This window comes from Zophobas morio, unplaced genomic scaffold (genome assembly GCF_036711695.1).
Source record: "Zophobas morio isolate AGI-343-1 ecotype UQ-CSIRO unplaced genomic scaffold, CSIRO_AGI_Zmor_V1 ptg000009l, whole genome shotgun sequence".
Lineage (NCBI taxonomy): Eukaryota > Metazoa > Arthropoda > Insecta > Coleoptera > Tenebrionidae > Zophobas > Zophobas morio.
In genome coordinates this window covers 3339477-3363529 of record NW_026972114.1, presented here as the reverse complement: position 1 = coordinate 3363529, position 24053 = coordinate 3339477, and the positions used below count along the sequence as shown (strand labels likewise).

At 34.0% G+C, this 24053-nt stretch overlaps 1 protein-coding gene across 1 annotated transcript in view; it reads left to right on the top strand.

Annotated features, from left to right (window-relative positions):
- LOC135125676 (uncharacterized protein) overlaps nucleotides 1-24053 on the top strand; it is a 381416-nt gene that overhangs the window by 338326 nt on the left and 19037 nt on the right. Inside the window, exon 7 of the mRNA XM_064051324.1 lies at nucleotides 20143-20846. Coding sequence (XP_063907394.1) covers nucleotides 20143-20846 — 704 coding nt within the window. The remainder of the gene's footprint in view (nucleotides 1-20142; nucleotides 20847-24053) is intronic.

The window sequence follows — 24053 nt, the reverse complement described above, 5'->3', positions numbered from 1 at the left end:
ATACAACGGGTTAACAAGAACCGATGCACAGTCTTTCAAGAAGAAGCTTGGAATACCGTCAGGTCCAGATGTCATAGTAATTTTACAGGACTTTAATGTTTCTATTATTTCATCTTCCGATATGTATGAGATAGTTAGGTTCAAATTTTGAATTAAGTGTAAAGTAGATGGTAAGTTGTTAGGGTCTGATTTCACATACACGCTATTAAAGTATTCACCAAAAGCATTCACTATAGACTGCGGTGATTCCAACTCAACATTATTGAACTCCATTGACCCAGGAATCCTAGTTCTATCTTTCTTGTACTCGATAAATGACCAAATTTTTTTTGGATCACTTGACACAACAAGTTCCATATCTGAGATATACCTTTTATAGGCGGTAGCCATGAGAGTTTTAATTTTAGCTCGATGACAGCTAAATAGTTGATAATAATATTGCGTTTTGAATTTTTTGTATTGCTTTAAAATTTTGTTTTTAGTATGAAGACTTCTAATAATTTCTGAAGTAAACCAGGGCGGATAGCAAGCCTTCCAAGATCGGTTAACTTGCAGTTTAGGAACACTTGCGTTAAAAGCTTGATGTAGTAAATTTTGAAAAATAGTGTAGGCAATTTCAACATCATCGCACGAGTCACAACTCGCCCAGTCAGTGGAAGCTATTAAGCTATACAATAAAGGAAAGTTGGCCCTCCTAAAATTATAACTTTTTTCGTTATGGTTCATGCAAAAATTAGTGGACTTATTGGGAATTATATTCAGTTTAATAAACAAGGTAGGATGATGCGGATCTTCATCAACTAGTGGAGTCGAACATTTCTCTACCTGAATATTAAGATTGGCAAAGACCAAATCTAATAAGCGACTAAGATGAATTGGTATGTTGTTGTATTGACTAATGTCCTGAAATTCCTTGAAATTATTTATTATATTGCCAAATCTGTCTGGTATAGATGTATTGAATGAAGGCGTATTAAAGTCACCTAGTATCAGTACTTTGTCATCCCCAAGAATTTTCAACGAACTTAGAAGTTCAAAGAATAAGCTGCAGTCATCGAAAGAAGTTGAAGGCGGTAAATATATAAGTAAAACATATAACTTCACAAAATTAGTACCTTGTAGCTTAGCACCCACTATATCTACCATTGGTAACATTTCATTAAAAATAGACAAGTCCAAATTAGTTGTCGATAGTGTATCTTTGAAAGCTAGTTGAATCTATTCGACAAGTATGACGTAAACAGTTGTAGGAGAGGATCTAAGCATCCAAACTGGCTAAGTTTATGAAGAAAAATGTCTATAGTTCTGCAGGTTATTGCGATCCCTTTCTTAAAAATTGGTGTTACTCGAGCTGTTTTCCATCGGTCAGGAAAAATTACTAATTTTAAGAATACAATGATTATTATTATTAGAGGTAGGGGCTTAGCAAATACAGACTTGCAGTCATGTACCAGGAGGCTTGGTATTAGATCATCACCAGCTGTTAAGTTGGGTGGAAACTTAGACATGATTCCAATAAGTTACAAACTTGACAGTAAAGAAAGTAGTATTAGTAGCAGTTGTGTTTTATATGCACTGGATATTTGCCCATTTGGTTAGGGATATTAACCTTTTCAATTCGATGAGATACACAATATTTCTTGTTTTCAGCAATTTTCGCCTATAATAATTTTTAACCCAATATTACGCACCACGATAGATATTTAGAAGAACAAGGTGTTACTTTTGAAATACCAAAAGTTGAATCAAGTACTTCGTATAAACATTTGTAAAAGCAATCGAGAGCCACATTGATATCGTCAAGGTCGATTTATAAACTTGCCGCTGACGTTGCTGTTCGCCGTTGCCGTTACCGTTTCTAGATAAATGCGCAGTGAAGGTATGCGGCGTTTACATCATCCGTTGACGTTGCCGTTGACATTGGGTTTTCAACCAATCAAATTGCACTAATATTAAGCCATTTAATCACCGAAACCTTCATATTTTAAATCAAGAAGATTTATTGCTACTCGTCTCAAAAACAGATTAGGTATTATTATTACAAGGGCCTACATTTTGTCCTTTTTTCTTAATAGTCTTCTTTTCGCAGCAAGAAAGATAAAACATGTTTGAAATGTTACTTTTTGTAGGAAAGTATCGATTTTGCAATTAGGCTCCGCCCACCGGTCTGACAACGAATGAAAAATTCAACACGATTGAGATCGAGACGGATGGACTACGCTTTTCTTTTGTTTTTTTTTTTAATTAATACATATAGTTTTCTTTGTATAACACGATTACTTAACAACATATGTCACATGGTAATTTCTCGTAGAAAAATAAGGATTTTGCAATTAAGATCCACCCCTCGGCCTACGACGAATAAAAAAAATCATCGGAATTGAGATTGGGCGGGTGGGCGGGGCTTATATTTCGCCTCTTTTTCTTAATATACATAGCCTTCTTTTCACAACAAGAAACTCAAAACATGGTTAAAATGGTACACTTTTGCAAGGAAATATTTTAAACATGTTTTAAGTTTATTGTTGTGAAAAGAAGTCCACACATATTAAAACTAAAAGGCAAAGTGTAAGCCCGCCCACCCGCCCTATGTTAATTGTGAGGATTTTTTTTATTCGCCGTGAACCAAGAGGGCGGAGCTTAACTGCAAAATACTTATTTTTTACGAGAAATTAAAAACATGCTTTTGAGTATCGTATTGTTCAAAGAATACTATGTGTATTCAGGAAAAAAAGACAAAATATAAACCCCGCCCACCCACCCCATCTCAATTGTGGTGATTTTTTTTCTTCTTAGAAACTTAAGACACATTTAAAATGGTAAATTTTTGTAAAGCAATATGGATTTTACAATAGGCTCCTTCTCTAGGTCTGCCAACAAATGAAAACTTCATTGCTATTTAAATCAGGGCAACTGTGGGTGTGGTTAATTTTTTGCTTTAATTTTTTCTTAATATACATAACATTCTTTGGATAACACGATACTCAAAAACATGTCTTACATGGTCATTTCTTGTAGAGTAATAATAAGGATTTTGCAATTAAATTCCGCCCCTTTGGCTCACGATGAATAAAAGAAAATCATCAGAATTGAGATAGGGCGGGTGGGCGGGGCTTAGATTTTGCCTTTTTGTCTTAATTTACGTAGCCTTCTTTTCACATCAAGAAACTCAAAGCATGGTTAAAATGCTACATTTTTGCAAGGAACTATTTTAAACATGTTTTAAGTTTATTGTTGTGAAAAGTAGTCTACACATATTAAAACTAAAAGGCAAAATGTAAGCCCGCCCACCCGCCCTATGTCAATTGTGATGATTCTTTTTATTCGCCGTGAACTAAGAAAGCGGAGCTTAACTGCAAAATACTTATTTTTTTTACGAGAAATTAAAAACATGCTTTTAAGTATCGTATTGTTCAAAGAATACCATCTGTATTCAGAAAAAAAGGCAAAATATAAACCCCGCCCACCGACCTCATCTCAATTGTGTTGTTTTTTTTTCTTCTTAGAACCTTAAGACACATTTAAAATGATAAATTTTTGTAAAGCAATATGGATTTTGCAATAGGCACCTCCCCTAGGTCTGACAACGAATGAAAACTTCACTGCTATCCAGATCATGGCAAGTGTGGGAGGAGATAAATCTTTGGCTTTAATTTTTTAATAAACAAAAAATCATCACAATTGAGACAGGACGGGTGGGCGGGGCTTATATTTTGCCCTTTTTTCTTAATATGCGTAGTTGTCTTTTCAGAACAAAAAACTTAAAACATGTTTAATAAAATGGCAAATTCTTCTAGACAAATATGGATCTTGGAATTAAGCCTCGCCCCTTGTTCTAAAAACGAATGAAAAATTCGTCACAATTGAGAACAGCACGATGCTCAAAAACATGTTTTTAATTTATCGTATAGAAATGAGGGTTTTGCAGTGAAGCTCCGCCCCCTTGGCTCACGACGAATGAAGAAAAATCGTCACAATGGAGATAGGGCGGGTGGGCGAGGCTACATTTTTTTCTTGTTTTTCTTAATATGTGTAGACTTATTTCGGCAACAATAAACTTAAAACTTGTCTAAAAACTTGAATATCAAAGTTACTATCAACGGCAACGGAGTTTATAAATGACAATTTTCAGCTCTAAAAGCAGCGTCAACGGGAACAACAACTGCAACGGTAACGTCAACGTCAACAACCCGTTTATAAATTCCACTTTAAAATGTTCCAGGAATGGCTAATCAAAGTTAAATAGTTTCGAAAATCATATCTTTCTTTTTTTTGACAGCCGAAAACGGGAAGCCAAATTAGGAACTATGGTGAATTCTAAGTATTTATCTACATGAAGCAGCCCAGGGGTAACACATTCAATTAAAACATTAGTGTCAAAGTTGACCAAAACAAGATCTAGAAGGTTTTCATTGCTATTCAACACATTAATCAGTTGCTTAAGATCAATAGAATGACAGAATTGTTTGACAGATGAAGACTTAGAACAACTGATAGTTATAGTAGAAATTGAATGATTAAAATCTGGAGAAGTACAAGAAAAGTCATTGAAATGCACTAGAATATTGCTTATATTTCTGGTGCAGTTAAATCTAATAAAAGTATTATAAAACCCAAAAAACTGATCTAAAGTTATTTAGACAGAACTTCCCTCGCACCAGACTTACAAGCCAGGTTGCCGAAAAAATTATAAAATTGAATTTTGCGAGTTTTGTTTTATTTTTTTATTATAATATAACCCCTACAAGTAACGATATGTGTAGAGTGGTAAAGTACAAGTAAAGAAGCATCCTACGCCATGTTTCAAGTGAATTTTTTCCATAACAAAATTTTACGATGACGTCATCACACAATTTGAATAAATGCAGTGTAATACACAATACTATATATTCAAATTTTCGAGAAATCGGGGTGAGCCGTTCTTCATTTGATCAATAAAATAAACTCCTAATTTTTTTAGAGTCACGCTGTATATAAGTAATTCTAAAATAAATGAATGCATTCGTAAACCACAATGCGGATTCTGCTTCTTTTATAGAATAAGAAGTCTATATTTTTATCTTGGCATTTTCTTCGTTTTAACATGACTGGACACAAAATATATCGTTAATTTTACTTTAGTCACTGACGGCTTAGATTAATTACATACAATTAAAGCAGTAAGTGGTAATAGTTTTACTGGAATGAAATTAGCTTAAAATTGTTTGCTTTGGAAAATCACTTTATTCAATAATGTGTAAGGAGTTACTGCAAACTTAGTTACTTGTCGTGCGTTACACTAGATGCTAAGAACAAATAACTAGACGTCTGCATAAACTTAAACAAACTCATACTTGGTAGCTTTATTTTATGACACGTTTATAATTTCCATTATCTTAATTGAGATCAACAATGTGTGTCGATTTAGTCGCGTCAAACGGCCAGTAACAATTTTTGGGTTGATAGCTTTGTAATCAGATAACTAGAGATTTGGGCTACCACTGGTAATAAAAAATTGAAACTTTACATATAAACGCGTCCAAATATAGCTGTGTCTAGAACATAAACAGTGACAGTTCCGGATGTGCGATGTGCGAGACCAATGATGCGATATAATCACATAAAACACGATTCTATTATGCTCCTGGACCAGTGACTTGTTGATAATAATAATTCAACCTACGTATGTACACACACACCTACAATCTACTAATCTACTGAAATATTAAATTCATTTGTGAGCCAGCTCATTCATGATTTATCTCTTATCTACGTTTAGTTGTCATGCAATATACTGTATCGGCGTACGACAGATTCTACAAAATAGCGCAGAAAATCCCATTATTTCTCTCACTGTACTTCTTCAACGCAAACACGTATTTTATCTCGTCGGAACAGCCGACAATCGGTTAGATAAATTAAAAAATTAAAATATCTCTGGTTAAAAGGTGCAAAAATTAAACGCAATTATGGCGGAAACACCGCACGAAAAATGACATCCTAAATGGTTCTTAATTAGCAAACTAAACCCTACCCTCTTTAAAAAAGATTAAACCGTGTGTTTGTGAAGCGTCGTAATGCCAGATGACTGACATGAGCCGTTGCGGCTTTCACCCCTTGAACAAGGGAAAAGCCGGAAAAAGTGGACCTATTAACCCGATATACGTTTCAATTTTTACGGAACGGGGCTTTCACGAGGTGTTCCATGACATAAATCTGAGCGAGGAAATCGTCTGGAAAAACTGTTTAGGTTTTTATCCGGTAATTTATTTAAGGGTGCCGTTTTTTGCAACAAGTTTCTCACAGGTTTTTACAATACTTAAGCTTGAATGTTTAAACAATTTAAGCCACAAGTGTCAGGTAGTGTAAATTTCTTTATAATTTCTATCAAATTCGTGTTTATTCACGCAAAACGTTGATTTGCTTACTCCTCTCAACTGCAACGATATTAAATTATCCATAATTTACATAGCAGTTGGCATTAAAATAATCCAAACAAAGTTTTAACTGATAAATAATGCAGCAAACCATATTCATTAACGACGCATTTAACTCGTCCCTGTCAGAAAAAGCTTTGAAATCCGACAATCGCCTATCCGATGCCTCTCCTTGGAACGAAAAACTCGTCGAAACCAACTTATTAACTGTCAATTTGCGTGGTCTAAAGTTGCCGATACCGCTTTGGCACGTTTAATTGTCATCTGATTTTAAAACGCAATTAGCATCGTCCATTCATACGTTCCTCGCCTATACTTTTAATGAAATTTTAATCAGAAGTTTGAGCTGTCAGCTCGTGAAACGTGTGTAAAAGTGTTCAGTTTTCATTTCCTCGGACGAGGGTCGCTTAAGGGTGCATCGACGCTCTCACACGCAGACGGACGTACGGAAATTTCATTAAATCAAAACTATTTTTTGAGGGCGCGTCTGCGTTTCCACACAAATCACGCGGCGATCTGGAGAATGACGCCTCGGTAATTAGAATTATCAAATGAGTTCGGTACAGACGTCGGGTTCCTCTACCAGCAGTGACCCGATTACGAATTATTTTCACTTGCGCTGGAACCCAATCCATGCATTCTACTGTAAGCAAAGTAGCATTTCAGCAAAAACGCACGGAAATTTCAATGAATCAGAACTATTTTTTGAGGGAGCGTCTACGTTTCCACACAAATCAAACGGCGATCCGGAGAATGACGCCTCCGTAATTACAAAAGTCTTCTCTCTCTCCATATCGCTCGATGGCAAGACGGCGGCATAAATCTGGTTATATTTACGGACAGGTTCATAGATCGGTCCGAGATATCGCGTATGGTGGATTTCTTAAGGCGCCTGAGCCATATATCACTCGGTATATCACGTCGGACCGATAAATCAGACCGGAGAGCGGACGGTGTATGCCAGGTCGCAGGCGGCACCGACGTCGCACCCCAAATCCACCCCTGATGCCGGAGGGCGAACAATATTTTCGATAATTACACGCGCACGACGTGTCGGCCCGTACGAGTGTAATGGGAGCTTGCAGGGAAAGAGTTGTATAAAACAAATAAAAGGGAGTCGAGAGTACCACGTACGTCTACCGGCTTGAAGTTTACTTGCAGATACCACGTACATTTTGACTGTGGGATTTACAATTGAACACGTAACCAGCAAAAAAAAATCTCATTAAAACGAAAATTGATGCAGTGTCATAATGTTAGTCCACCAGACTGAAAGACGCGAAGTGGTTCCTATATTAAATATAGTACCGGATCCATAGAGGCCTCAAGATTAAAACAACTCAAACTTGGTTGGAATATTCTGAATCAACTCCTATACGGTACCATCCTCTCTTACGACCATTATCCCTCAACCATATGGACGCGGTTCGCACGATCGTACGGCCTCACAAGTTCCAACTCAAAACATCTAACCCGATGAGGGTACTTACCTAGGTATATCCAACGATACTTAACCTTCTAGGAAAGAATATCTGAAAGACTGACCAAGCTACTCTAGAACCCAAGACAATGACTCATTCTGGGTAGATTTAACTGATAAAATCCAGGGACTAAAAACGGTCTAGCCGTTCAGGTTTGACAGAAGCGTCAAAACTGAATTTCCTATAATTGTAAAAAAAAACATTTTCCAAGCTACGTTCTCGGACCTCTAAACTATAAAAAATTATAAGAACAATTTTAATGCAGTCCTAAAACAAAAAAGATTTCCATTGCGAAATCTCATTATTCTTTCCAAATACTACTAAATCGATAGTTAAATGAGACATGTCAGGCACTGTCCCTCTGAATGAATGTCATTTCAATTAAAAGACTAAAACTGAATGATGTACGGATACCTAAGTTAAAAATATTTTGTAAAAGAAAATTGATATCCAATAATGTCAAGATGAAATATAGTTTTCTACCACTGGTCTTTCACTTCAGAACTGGCACGTTATAAAGTCTAGAGAAGTGCGTTGCTTCTTCATAGGAATTACAATTGAAAACTCGTGTCTGAGTAATTTTTCCTTGCAGCGAATTTTAAACTATTGCTGTGTTATTATATTTTTATGAAATTCAGGTAGACGCGTCTTTTGTTGTGTAAACTCAAGAAATGTTAAGAGAATAATAAGTAAAAAGTAATTAAGTAATGCAAAGCTGAAGAATTTATTTTTGAATAGTACTTTCTAGAAAAACACAGCCTCACTTTATGTGGTAACACCAATTCAAAAAACAAATTTGTATTGCCATAAATTGCAGTAGGTACTACAAAATGGAAAGTTCTGTGGTATTTAAAAATTCTGTTCCTATTGATTTAAATTTTTGGGTACATTATGATATAACCCATAACCATGTAATCAACAAAAATACAACGGTTTTAGAAGAAAAAAGGTACTATACCGGGTGTCTGGAAAATGGCGGATTAACTCACCGCTACGCTCGTAACAATCGACTGGTGAGTCTTGGAAAAATAGTAAAAACATTCCTTCTCACATTTTGGTGGAGTTATAATGATTTTAAAATTGGTTCTTCTACTATGTTTAACAACTAAGCAACACATTCATTTTGGCGAATAATATATCCGTTAATAGAGGGCGGGTGGGGGGGCCTAATAAGACTGATTTTGACGAATGCTACACCCTCTAAGAAAATAAAGGGCGTGGGTCTAGTACTTGCCATTTCTGTTTACAGTTTTTCGTATTTTGAAATTTTGCACTTTCGATTTTTCGATTTTTCAATTTCTCGATCTTTCCATTTTTCGACTTCACGGTTTTAGATTTGTTAGAATAAGTATTTGTGAATTTTATGTTTGATTGTGTTTCTCGGGAGTCGAATGACGCAGCAAAGCGGATGCAGGTGTCTCGCTTCCTACTCTTTGTTTTGTTACTGTTGCTTTGGAATGTAGTTTTAAGTCTGACTCTGGTTGTCGTTGCATGAAGACGTTACAATAAATCTGGACAAGTTTTATTCTACTCTATAATTTTAGTCATTTCCACAGTATTCACAAGATTTTCCGGTTTTTCAATTTTTTGACTTTTAAAATTTTTAATTTTTTCGATTTTTCAATTTCTCGATTTTTTGATGTTTCGATTTCTCGTTTTTTCCATTTTTTGATTTTCCGATTTATCGAGATTTCGATGTTTTAATTTTTTTATTGCGTAATTCCCCATTTTTAAAATCTTCAATTTTTGATTTAGGGATTTTTCAATTTTTAATTCTTCGTTTGGACTATTTCGATTTCTCGATACATATTTCAATTTTTCAATTTCACAGTTTTTCGACTTTTCGTTGCTTCGAATTCTCGATTTTTTAGTTGTTCAATTCTTCAATTTTTCAAATTTTTGATTTTTCAGGTGTTCGATTTTTCAACAATCTGATTTTTAAACTTTCGAATTTTTCGATTTCTTAATTTTTCTATCTTTTGCTTGTGGGATTTTTCTATTTTTTGATGTTTCAACCTCTCAATTTTTTTCATTTTTTCATTCTCGGTATTTTAATTTTTCGATTTTTTAAATTTTAGTTTTTTTTGTTTCTCGATTACCAACCTACTGATTTTGACGAATGAGGAAATAAAGGGGGGATGGGCAGTACTAGTACTTGCTCAGATAAGACTGATTTTAGCAAATGATATACCGTCTAAGAAAAGAAAGGGCGGGTGGGCGGAGTTAGTACTTGCTAAGATTTTGGCAAATGAAATACCCTCTTATATAATAAAGGGTGTGTGGGCAGGGCTATCAGTTGCCATTTCTGTTTCCAGTTTTTCGAATTTTTAAATTTTAGACTTTCGATTTTTCGATTTTTCAATTACTCGATCTTTCCATTTTTCGGCTTCATGGCATTAGATTTTCTAGTTTTTCAATTTTTCGACTTTTAAAATTTTTAATTTTTTCGATTTTTCAAACTATCGATTTTTTGATATTTCGATTTCTCGAGTTTTCCATTTTTTGATTTTCCGTTTTATCGATATTTCGAAGTTTGAATTTTTTTATTGTTTAATTCCCCATTTTTAAAATTTTCAACTTTTCGATTTACGGATTTTTCAATTTTTAATTCTTCGTTTGGACTATTTCGATTTTTCGATACATATTTCAGTTATTCAATTTCTCAGTTTTTCGACTTTTCGTTCCTTCGAATTCTCGATTTCTTAATTCTTCAATTTTTCAATTTTCCAATTTTTATATTATCCATTTTTGAGGTGTTTGATTTTCCAACAATCTGATTTTTTAAACTTTCAATTTTTAGATTTTTCGACTTTCCAATTTCCCGATTTAAAATTTTTCGATTTCTTAAATTTTCAATGATTCACTTGTGGAATTTTTTGATTTTTTAATGTTTCAACATCTCAATTTTTTCAGTTTTTTAATTCCTGATATTTTAATTTTTCAATTTTTTTAATTTTAGTTTTTTTGATTGCTCGATTAGCAATCAACTGAGTCTGAGTCGACTGACGAATGAGTCGATAGAGGGTGGGTGGGTGGGGCTAGTAGTTGCTCAGATAAGACTGTTTTAGCAAATGATATATCTTATAAGAAAAGAAAGGGCGGATATGCAGGTCTAGTACATGCTAAGATAAGAGTGATATTGGCGAATGATATATCCTCTAAGAAAATAAAGGGCGGTTGGGCGGTGTTAGTACTTGCTAAGATTTTGGCAAATGAAATACCCTACTATATAATAAAGGGTAGGTGGGCGGGGCTAGTACTTGCCATTTCTGTTTTCAGTTTTTCGAATTTTGAAATTTTAGACTTTCGATTTTTCGAGTTCTCAATTTCTCGATCTTTCCATTTTTCGACTTCACGGCTTTAGATTTTCCAGTTTTTAAATTTTCCGACTTTTAAAATTTCAATTTTTTCGATTTTTCAACTTCTGGATTTTTTGATATTTCGATTTTTCCATTTTTTGATTTTCCGATTTATCGAAATTTCGATGATTCAATTTTTTTATTGTTTCATTCCCCATTTTTAAAATTTCCAATTTTTCGATTTACGGATTTTTCAACTATTAATTCTTGGTTTGGACTATTTCGATTTCTCTATACATATATATTTCAATTTTTCAATTTCTCAGTTTTTCGACTTTTTGTAGCTTCGAATTCTCGATTTCTTAGTTCTTCAATTCTTAAATTTTTCAAATTTTCGATTTTTCAGGTGTTTGATTTTTCAACAATCTGATTTTTAAACTGTCGATTTCTTAAATTTTCGATGTTTCACTTGTAGGATTTTTCGATTTTTTGATGTTTCAATCTCTCAATTTTTTCAGTTTTTCGATTTTTTAAATTTTAGTTTTTTTGATTGCTCGATTAGCAACCAACTGATTTTGGCGAATGAGGCAATAGAGAGTGGGTGGGCGGCTAGTACTTGCTAAGATAAGACTGATTTTAGCAAATGACATGTCCCCTAAGAAAATAAAGGGCGGGTGAGTGGAACTGGAAAATCTAAAACCGTGGAGTCGAAAAATGGAAAAATCGAGAAATTGAGAAATCGAAAAATCGAAAGTCTAAAATTCCAAAATTCGAAAAACTGAAAACAGAAATAGCAACTAGCAGCTATTTCTGTTTTCAGTTTTTCGAATTTTGGAATTTTAGACTTTCGATTTTTCGATTTCTCAATTTCTCGATTTTTCCATTTTTCGACTCCACGGTTTTAGATTTTCCAGTTTTACAATTTTTCAAATTCTCAGTTTTTCGACTTTACGTTGCTTCGAATTATCGATTTTTTAGTTCTTCATTTCTTCAATTTTTCAAATTTTCGATTTTTCATGTGTTTGAGACTTTCGATTTTTCAACTTTTCATTTTCCCAATTTAAAATTTTTCAATTTCTTAAATTTTCAATGTTTCACTTGTGGGTTTTTTCTATTTTTTGATGTTTCAATCTCTCAATTTTTTAATTTTTTTATTCTCGATATTTTAATTTTTCGATTTTTTAAATTTTGGTGTTTTTTATTTCTCAATTAGCAAGCAACTGATTTTGGCGAATGGAGCTATAGAGGTTGGGTAGGCGGGGCTAGTACTTGCTAAGATAAGACTGATTTTGGCTAATGGCATAAGCTTGAAGAAAATTGAGGGCGGGTGGGCGGGAAGAGTCCTTGCTAAGATAAAACTGATTTTGTCAAATGATAAATCCTCTAAGAAAATCGACGGTGTATGGGCGGGGCTAGTATTTGATAAGCTACGACTCATTTTGGCAATTTTGACATTTTGGACCATTTTTCAACACTTTCCGAAAATTAGTTGAAGACATTTTCTTGTAGATTTCGATATCCAGAAGTCATGTCCGGCTTCGTTTCTTCAGAAATTCCTACCGTTTTTCCAAAAGAAAGCCAATTAAAGTTAATTTACGATTGTTGATACGCAATGTGCATATTTTAACCAATCACGGGCTCATATTCTACATTTTAATCCTATGTTAAATTAATCGAGGATTGAATAAGTATTTAATTCGCTTTCTATAAACCGGTCCCTGGTGTTTTAGTTTCGGACAAAATTAAAGCAATCTTTTGAGTTTTTAGTGTTTTATTTTTTAAGAATTTGAAAAAATCTTTTCTTAGAGGGTTTGCCATCTGCCAAAATCAGTTTTATGTTAGCAGGTACTAGCCCCGCCCACCCGCCCTCTCTTTTCTTCGAGGGTATCTCATTTGCCAAAATCAGTCTCATCTTAGCAAGTACTAGGCCCACCCACCCACCCTCTCTTTTCTTAGAGGATATTGCATTTGCCAAAATCAGTCTTTTCTTGACAGCTACTAGCCCCGCCCACCCACCCTCTCTTTTCTTAGAGGATATTTCATTTGCCAAAATCACTCTTTTCTTGACAGCTACTAGCCCCGCCCACCCACCCTCTCTTTTCTTAGAGGGTAAGTCATTGCCAAAATCGGTTTTATCTTAGCAAGTACTGATGATCAACTTTGACAAAAAATCAAATTGGATTTGTTTTGTTTTTGCTTATAATTTGTAAATGTGTTATTAAATGTTTTTTTGGTTTATTTATTAATGAAAAAATAACAGCTTGTTTTATAAATAATAATGCACAACGACTAATGACTACTAACCCCATACATAACGTACTGAAGAGTTAATCCGCCATTTTCCAGACACTCGGAATAACACTTGATACCTACTTTAAAAGTCCTGTGAAATCAAACGCTTATAAAATGTTGAAATAGAGACATCAGGATCTTCTTTCAGAAATTTTTTTCACATCTTGTTTTGGTTAGTAGGGTAATCATCTCCAGAATAGATTTTTTATGCTATTTAAATCTACACCATAATATTTAGTACCGCTGGCTAATTATATGTATTAATATAAAATGTATTATTTTTCTACCATTTGAAAAACAAAATATTTTCAGTATAGTTCTAGTTAATAATCATAACTAAAAATGACTACAAAAAACTGTTAAATCCTTCAAAGGAACGAATTTTAACCGATTATTATAAAATCTTTACTAAGTAGGATCACCTAGTGTTTTCCAAAATTACCAACATGTAGCATTAAAAAATACAAACACTCAAACGTGGCGCAACAAAAATTGCATCAGTAATTGCAATCGTAATTAACACTTTCAGTCTGATCATATACAACACAATTATGTAAAGGACTATTATCAGAAAACGCTCTCATAATCTCATCGAGCACTTTCAGAACTCGTATTTTCCCCTGAAGAAACTTTATCCTTGATAACAATAAATCTAAAGTTTAGATTCAACTTCTTACATACTTACATGCAATAAAATGCAACAACGCGGAAAAATACCCACTAGTTGCAAGTGAGCACTCCTAGTAAAGTCATTAAAATCCAACTTAATTTTTCTAACTGAATAATTTAATTTACTACGAACTTCAAACTATTCGGAATTCATACTACGACCGTCTCGCCCGAAGTAGTGGATAGTAAGTTTATCGAGCGAAATGTGTGCCGTATCCTCCTAGCTGCGCCATCTGCCGACTCAAGAAAACAACCCTTGAATTAACTAACACTCGACTACGCTCATTTTTTGGAACTTCAAGCCAATTATTATTTTATAAATCCGCTGAACTAACGTTATTCAACGTCAAACATGATGATATGTTTCGAAATGGACATTCTCATGCGCGCTATGATATAATAACTTGCACAAAAATTTGCACCAAATCCTTAAAATTCTGGCTATCGATCTGTCCTCCCAGACCTGAAGCCAAACGTAAACAATATCGATTCTACAAAATTCATGTCAGTCCATAAAAAGTTCACTTTAATTTCAAACTGACGCTAACTTAGTCCGAAACTTTGCCGACACAAATTACACTTACGTTCTTTGTACTTTCTCTTTCTAACTCGCGTGAACTAGTTAGGCAAGTTGATAAGGTAGGTCTAACTCCGAATTAGGAAAAACTTCTGCGCCCACCAGCCTCCCCCAACTTTGTTTATTTGCCAAAGGGTGACAATCTTACTTTTTTCTTTCTTTTCTTTCTTCCACCCTGGAAACAACTGTCACACGGAGCGGGAATTGAAAGGACTTTAAAAAATAAATGATGCATTTTTGTTAACTGGGACTTGCTACTTAGAATAAATTGGGACACGAAATAACTAGTCGTCTGTAGAACTGAAATTTGTAACGTCTGTAAAAGTACAGATGTAGATAAATGACAAAATAGCCCTACAACGAAATTAGAAGTAACAATTAAATTTGCTAATTTTATTTGTTAACTAAATACCCAAAAGGCTCAAGATCCGTCCTAACAGGTTCTCCTATTATAGCCTTACGAACAAAGTAATATGCTAATAAATGAAAGAAAATAAATAATGAACTAAAAATTAAATTAATTATTAACTATTTATAAACCTTGCTGCTGCAGCTACTTTTTGTAAGTGTACCAGTAAGCAATACATAATAAAAACAAAATTAAATGGACTAAAATCCGAAATACTAACCAAAACCTGACCTGAATCAAGTTTTTTTAGTAATATCGAGTAGAGCAAATAATTATATCAACTGATTTAAATAATAATTGGTACATTAAAACAACCAAAAAGGACCTTAAAAACCTTAAAACTGTTTTAAATTTTTAACGAAATAAAATTTTCTGGTACTGTAAAATTACGACAAGTTTGGAGTTGCAATTGTGATGTTCCACATACGCAGCCACGCACTGTCTCGTCGATATTTCGTCCTTAGCATCCTTTAATTCACTCTTAATTCCTCCGACTCATCCTCGTCCCCTCTTATCGACGAGTTATGGCCCGGTGCGTCCCCATCGCATCTAGGGGACGGTTCTCTCCGGTCTGCATTCTTCCAGTTTGCGCGCGCTGCAGCCGCCGCCACCGCCGCCGCCGCCGTCGGTCTCCGCTGCAGTTGCACCGGCGTGCGTGTCGCCTACGCACGTTAGTTCCGTGGCAGATCGCGTGCGTGCGTGTTCCGGTCGCGTGCTGCCGCCCCCGCTGAAAGCGTGTCGCCGCCTCCAGGAAGCGAGTTCGGAGGATGCCAGGATGCAGTCGGTGCTTGCTAGGTGCGTATCTCTCCCCGACGATCCTTTAATCCTTAAAGCCCGGCTGAAGAAATCGCGATGTTCAAGCAGGGATTACCAACTTTGGCTGGATAGTCCTTATTTTAGCTATCTGTATTTCGCAGGAGCGCAGGGATTTTGCAACTAACTCACATCCTTAGCCAGTAAGCCACCTAGAGATAGTTTGCGGTCACTGTTGTAAGCGCTAATTCGAACAAGGGTTCGATTGGGGGCGAACGTGCTCTAAAAAATTCAAAGTGTGTGATTTTCAAAATTTTTTTATAAATAATAATAAAAGTAGAGCGGTTGTGCGAAAAGTAGTGTTTTATCGGAACGGGGAGTAGACAAAAATCCACAGTGCGTGAATAATACGGCGGTTGTGGTGGTTAGGGTGGTGCGAAAAGATCGTTGAGTATTTTTAGCGGAACGTTTGGAGAATGTAAAACGCATCGTTGAAATTTCCCGGTTTTATGCTGTTTACCGGATTCTGTGCGCTAATTAACTGCCAGTGAATTCCGGTGAGAGAGAATTTGGATAATCGTATGTTAACGGGAGCTGCGGGGTTGGCTTGATTTTTTGTGGTTGGGATAAGATTTTTATGGAAGATTCTTGTGGCGAATAAATTTTGCTTAAAATTATATTTTTTTAAGTAAAAAGTTTGCTATATTTTTGAGAGTTCTAAATAGGAAGAGTCAAAAATTTATAAGTCAAACTTGAGACAAAATAAAATCAATAACTCCGGGAACTTTTTAAAGTTGAGGTTTAGTGTTGTTTTGTTATAAATTATGTGCCACTACAAAGCTGTTTAATTATTTATTAATTTGAATTATTTTTTAATTTTAAATGTATGATCATTAATTAAAACTGCAACTTTATACAATATTGACGTTAAACTTAAAATAGTATTAAATCTATTTTAATGTTTTAATTAAACCTCGTCCACCAGTAAAAAGTAAGCGTTCGTTCAGTAAAAAATGAAGTGTGAGCCCTATTAAATAAAATACGGCACTGTACGCGTTAAACGAAATAAATGAAACAATATTTTCTTAATAAAGTCTCCTCATATGTACCTAATACGGAAAAAATATATTGAACTTTAATATTGCAGAATTTTGTGATCGAGGTAAAATTACGTACAGAAAATCTTGAGACAAAAATTATTACTTTAGTATTCAAAATTCGCCAATATTACTCGTAAATCTTTTAAAATTATTTAATAACCGAAGTATTATTTATTTTCTTGAAAACCCTGATAATTTTACCTGTCTAAATTTTTACGTAAAGTAAAATGTACTTTGCGCCTTAATTAATGAAACTTTATATATTTGTTTTAGGAATAGCTTAATCTTCTGAAATGTTAAGACACTTTTTTTTTTCGACTGTTTTGAATTTTTAAATTTTATGACTAGCGACACTAAAAATATCAGGACATACCGAAACACAAAAAAAATAAGTAATAAAGAAAAAACATAAAGTTATTAAAGCAGTGATGATACATTTATCTGTTGTCATTATGAACAAGCAAATGTTAACTGATGTTATTTAATGCCTTATTAAGTGCTAGAATCGTACAGAGAATTTTAAACACTATGTTGTCTAATTTGGCAAGATTTTAAAATAAACTTAATTTTTAAAACAACTTTTATATCCAAAGATATAAATAATTTGATCGTAAAACGATAGGAACGCAGTGTAACACAGTTATGAAATGCAATTAACGACGTGGTATTTTGAGATAACTTCATTAATTTTGTTGAGAAATAAATACATACATTTCTCTCAGAATTTTGCAGTGGTCGGTTTTGAACATCATTTAATAAATTTTCAACGAAGAGAGACAAACGGTAGACATGCACACGAACCAATGGAAAACCTGTATTGTCGTAATCTACAAGTTTTGAAACACAAAAAATACTTTAGGTTAACCCAGGTATTTGGTATACTGTTTTCATAAAACTCTACTCTTATTGGTGCTTTTAAAAAGATTTTCTTAACATCGCTAATTATCCCATCGACATCTGGATAATTCAGTCTAATTTTTTCAGACACTAAATTTAACCCATGTGCCATACGTGTTAAGTGTGTTATATTTTCATAAAACACCTTCAAATTAGTACCAGTTTTGATCATATATCAAGCACCATCTGATACAAACCATTTAATTTTTTTGTGTTCAGTTCCTTTTGGCCACAATAAAGCTACAAATTAACAATTAAATAAATCATAATAATTTCAATGCTTAAAATTATTAATAGCACACCCAATGATTCGTTTATAAATTTCGAGATTGTGTTGCTATTAGTTTTATCAAGCTGCTTCAAAGCTAGTAGAAATGGAAGTCCAGCTTCTTTAGAAGATAACTTTCCAATTACTAAATGGGCTCTGTATCTTCCTAATCTGTCCGTCGTCTCATCGACGCTAATCCGAATATTATTATTGCCAATAGAATTTCTAATTTGTTTAATTACCTGTAAATTATAAAATTGTTATTAAAAAGTTTTTAAATAAAAATTCTAGTGCTCACCATATCGTAATCTTTTGGTAAATAATTTTTTCTCAGAGTGCTTTCTGAGGGTAAATGCCTTCCTGTATATTTATGCCAAAAATCATTGTCGCAACTAATGTTTAATAAAGTCTGTTTACTGGATTTATTCTCGTTCTTTTTGTGTGCATCGCCACTGCAGTGTTGTTCAAAGTGTGATTTTTTTTCGCACTTAAACTAGGAAACAAAAATGTGAACATAATTCAAGCTTCAGTATTTTAAATGTTTACTTACAACTTTTCCACACGCTTTACAGAATAACTCATTGTCTTTGAAGAAAATTGAAAATTACTGTCGAAATTATTCCCTAACCATAATTTGATTTTATCTTTCATGGATGATTTTACCTTAGGCATTTTGAGGATTCTTTACTGTAGCACAAAAATCAAAACCGTCCCCAGCACACTCACTAACACGCAAAGACACTCAGTATCACTAACAATAAACTTATAAAAAAAAAACCTTTTTCAGAGATTCCATTAAACTCAAGGGCGTTATTTACAACCCATTTTTCAACAATCTGCCAGCCAAAGCAATGAATTCACGGAAAATCTCTATTGTGTAAGCATGTCCGCTTCGTTGGTCGTGGAATCCTATTTTAAGCCTTTTAAAATTTACAATTAGGTCGTTTAGTTAACACTTTAGGTCTCTAACGGTAAATTAGGCATTTTAGGTAGTAAAAAACGGGCGTTAAATAAACAGATTTTTTTTTAACTCAGAGAAATATATAAATTTCGCTGCAATGCCTGAAGTAGATATAAAAAGCCAAAAACCCTAAGATCCGAAGCCTAACCATCATATAAAATGTCCCAATACAGTAGTAACTCTAGCTATAAGTGGAAAATAAAAATTAGTTATTTTAATTGCATATTTGCTCCAATATATCTCGATTATGCTGTGCTGATATGATGAATGTACACAGCGTAAATTAGGTTATTGAAACTGGTAAAAAGTAACATTTTATTGTGATAGAGTATGATCTAAATCCGTATCAAATCTGTTGTAGAGTGATTTCTAAAAACTGTTTATACAACGTTGCTATTGTACGTATCAGATTGTTGAAAAACCGCATTTTTATTAGTTGTTTATATTTCAATATTCTCAAACTTTGGTTCGGATCAAGTCTAACATTATTATAACTTTTGAAAATATCATAAATTAACTCAAAACGCTTTAAATTTGATGATGTTATATTTTCTATCTATTTTTTTTTTTTTAATATAAAAACGAAACGAAACTTAAAGCTAATTAGTTTAAAGTGGTGACATGACAATGACAAAAATATTACACAATAAATATTACGAATAAAAGCAACTTAGTAGAGTTATATACTTTTATAAATTGAAAATATTAAATACCAGTCACAGTGCAAGAAAAAAAGGGGACCAATGAGGGGTTCGAACCCGCGACTTTCGCGTTATTACCACACTTTGTGACGAACTGCGCTATGACCCAAAACGTTACACAATTTTGATTTTTTTTTTAAAGAAAATCTGGACGCCTTAGATAACAACTCAAGTAAGATTTATAAACCCTAAATACAGGATTAATTCGAGTATATTATTTTATAAAATTTATATAGCATTTACCACGCAAAATTGAAACATGTATTACAAGACTACGTTTTTACTTTTGCGTTACTGTAATTTTCCCTTTTTCTTTCAGGGCTAATCGTCCGTTCGGTCTACCGCAACTAAAAAAACGTAAACTAGACGACACTACTACTACCATGGCCACCGTATCGAAGATCTTCCCAAAGTCCCTCGACCCCACCGACGAGAAACGCCGCAAGAAGACTGACGACCTCGACCAGACAACAAAATCACTCATTCTACCTCAAAAGAAGCGCGTTCTGCCGTCTTCGTCAGCAGCCAGCCCGGTGAAAAAATGCCAAAAGCTCTTACCCAACACCTCTTCAGACGAAGGAGCCGCCGCTGACGAAACACTGATCCGCGAAACCGAAGCGGCTCTGAAAAACCTTTCTGGCAGTTGGCCAGGACCCAGAGGATCTTCATACCAGAAGAAACAGGACGAATCTCCAGCCTTCGAGAACCTCTTCGACGAGAAGAAGAGCGTGAAATTGTCGCCGTCGTCGTCGAGTAATGGGAGTAATGATATTTGCTCGTTGAAAGATGTGATTACGCTGAGGGAGCAACACGAAGAGGAAGAAATAAGGAGCAAGTTGAGGATTAAGCAGGAAGATGACGGCAAGGTGAAGATAAAACACGAAACGTCGCATTATGAGCCGCCTGATTTTAATGAATTGGTGGATGATTCGTCGAATGAATTGGAGATTGATATGTCGGAGGCGGCGGCGGAGAAGAACGACGATAAGAAGGAGAAGAAGAGTGAATGTGATGACAAAACAGGTGAGTAGATAAAAATTAATGTTTATATTTTTGCATTAAAGACTGTGGTACGGTAAAACAATATTAAACAGTGATCAAGTGACTATAATTATTTCCTACAGACGATCTCTCCATCAATTTGTGTGTTCAGGCCACATTAAGCGAACGTACTCAATTAACCTATTAAATTATTACATATTAACATTTATTATAACTGAGGAATGGATAACTTGCAGACATTTTTAGTACAATCTATAAAGCTAAAATCTTATTAAAGAACAACTAGGATGCGGGATAGATAACTTTTTTTTTTAAGTCGGTCCATAAGAAACTATACCGAGTGTCTGGAAAATGGCGAATTAACGCTTCGGTACGTTATGTATGGGAGTTTCGGGAGTCCCAAAAAATAATAAAAAAGCTCTTTACGGTGTAGATTACGAAAAAAACGTACTTTCTGATTACTTAGTAACAATGGTGATTGAAATCCACATTTTTAGGACAATAACTATAATAAACCAAAAAAAAAAACGTTTAATAAGATCTTTATAAATTATAAACACAAACAACACCAACGATAGAAAAATTTATCTAAATACTAGGGAAGATGTTCAAAATTCTTGCCTTTTGCATATAAGTAAGCTCGTAATGTTTTCAAATTTTGATCATTTTTCTAAAAGTTAAGTCATCAGTATTTGTTAAGACAAAACTGATTTTGGCAGATGACATATCCTGTAAGATAAACGAGGGCGGGTGGGCGGGGCTAGTACCTGCTAAGATAAAACTGATTTTGGCAAATAACATACCCTCTAAGAAAAGCGAGGGTGGGTGGGTGGTAATAGTAGCGAAGAATTAAACCACCGTTGTCCAGACACCCGATGTAATTGAATTTTTTGTTAATTTTTTGCGTTACCCTAATTTGCTGACTCCGATTTTTGTGCCATTAAGATATTTCGCCCAAATTAAATTTTGATCATTTGATATTTTGCTAGAACTATAAGACAATAGTTAGTAATAAGAAAAAGTATAAAGATATTATAAAAAAGACGACTGAAGTAAGACAACTTCGTAAAATAGATTCCACTAAAACTTGGAAGCATTATAAAAAGTAACCACTCAGGAAACTTACCGTTGATTTTTGTTACAAAAGTTGTATTTCTTATGCTCTAAGAGTAGTAAAAAAATTATGAAAGAAACTTAATTCACATTTGAAAAACAGTTCTGAAAATATCGTTTCATTCAGTCATCGGTTTACGTAATACATAAACTAAGTGAAACTTTTTTTCTGATGCATTATTGTTAATTTATAACTAAACTGAGTTACAAAAAAAATGACGCACTAGAAAAAAGTGGTGTTACGTGTTACTGAATTAAAAAAGAAAATATTATTTTGGCCTTAGTATTATATTTAATTAGTAAAGCGTAGTTTATATCAAAATAATGACTATTAACAACCTAAATGTTAAACTAAAAAAACGAATCAAAAAGTTAATAACCATAAACAAGTGTAATGTAAATGTTAGCGTTTAGAGAACGTCCCTGGATAATAAGAAGCTTTAAGTTTCTTGTTCTGAAAATACGACTACGTATATTAAGAGAAAAGGACCAAATATAAGCCCCGCCCACCCACCCTATCTCAATTGTGACGATTTTTTTTTAATCGTCGAGAGCCAAAGGAACGAAATTTAATTGCAGAATACTTGTTATTTCTCTACAAGAAATTAACATATAAAACATGTTTTTAGTGTCGTGTTCTTCTAAGAATACTATGTACATATATTAAGAAAAAATTAAAACCGAACCTCAGCCATAAGTGCCCTGATCTAAATACTAATGAAGTTTTTATTCGTTGGCAGACCTAGGGGCGGACACTAATTCCAAAATCCATATTTCCTTACAAAAATTTGCCATTTTAAACGTGTTTTAAGTTTCTAATAATCAAAAAATCGTTACAATTGCGATGGGGTGGGTGGGCGGGGTCTATATTTTGCTTTTTGCTATATATACATAGTATTCTTTGAACAACACGATGTTCAAAAACATGTTTTTAATTTCTTGGAAAGAAATAAGTATTTTCCAGTTAATCTCCGCCTCCTTGGATCACGGCGAATAAAAAAAATCATCACAATTGAGATAGGGCGGGTGGGCGCTTCGCCTCATAATTGCAAAATCGATATTTCCTTGCAAAAATGTACCATTTTAAACATGTTTTAAGTTTTTTGTTGTGAAAAGATGACTACACATATTAAGAAAAAAAGGCAAAATATAAGCCCCGCCCGCCCGCCCTATCTCAATTGTGACGATTTTTTTATTCGTCGTGAGCCAAGGGGGCGGAGCTTAATTGCAAAATCCTTATTTCTCTACAAGAAGTAACAGACATATTTTTGAGTATCGCGTCGTTCAAAGAATATTAAAAAAAAAACAAGCCAAAAATTAAGCCTCACTCATATCCAACCCAAGCTTAATTGTGATAAATTTTTCATTCGTTGTCAGACCGAGAGGCAGAACCTAAAATGAATACTTTCCTACAAAAATTTACCATTTCAGACATGTTTTAAATTTCTTGTTGTTGAAATAAGTCTATACATATGTATTAAGAAAAAAAGGCAAAAAAGCTTCTCTACAAAATTTCAAAAAAGTGAAGTGCGCCACTTTTTTGTAACTCAGTGTATATTTTCTCAGTATGGTAGCAGACTACATCAATAATTAAAAATGTAAAAATGCCAACATTTAGACTTAGACTTACGGTGTATCTTACTACACTTACGTAGTAGACGATCCCTGAAGAAGCCGTCAAGTAGAGATAAAAACGCTGAACCGGAGAGTTTAAAATGTAGTTTAGCTTTATCTAGATAATGCCAACGAGGTTCGAAAGACGCGTCCATAAATATTTCGTGTGTTCCATTGTTGTAAGGATAAACCGAATGATCAAAAATATTCCATAAAAGTATCATGTCAAAATCCAGATCTACATTCTTAAGATCTAGCTCCAGTTAAATCTAATACTGAAAAAACTAAGTCTAGCAGGGCTAACGTTAACGTTAGCTGTTCAATAAGACTACACAAACATCTATTAATATTTCAAGAATAATGCCACTTAACTCCACTAGTTTTACACCAATCACTATTCTACAGATAAATAAAAATATGGTAAAGAAAAATAAGCAGTAGCTTTACTAACAGCACTGATCCATTCTATCTAACTAACACAGCTGTATAATCAAATAAGCG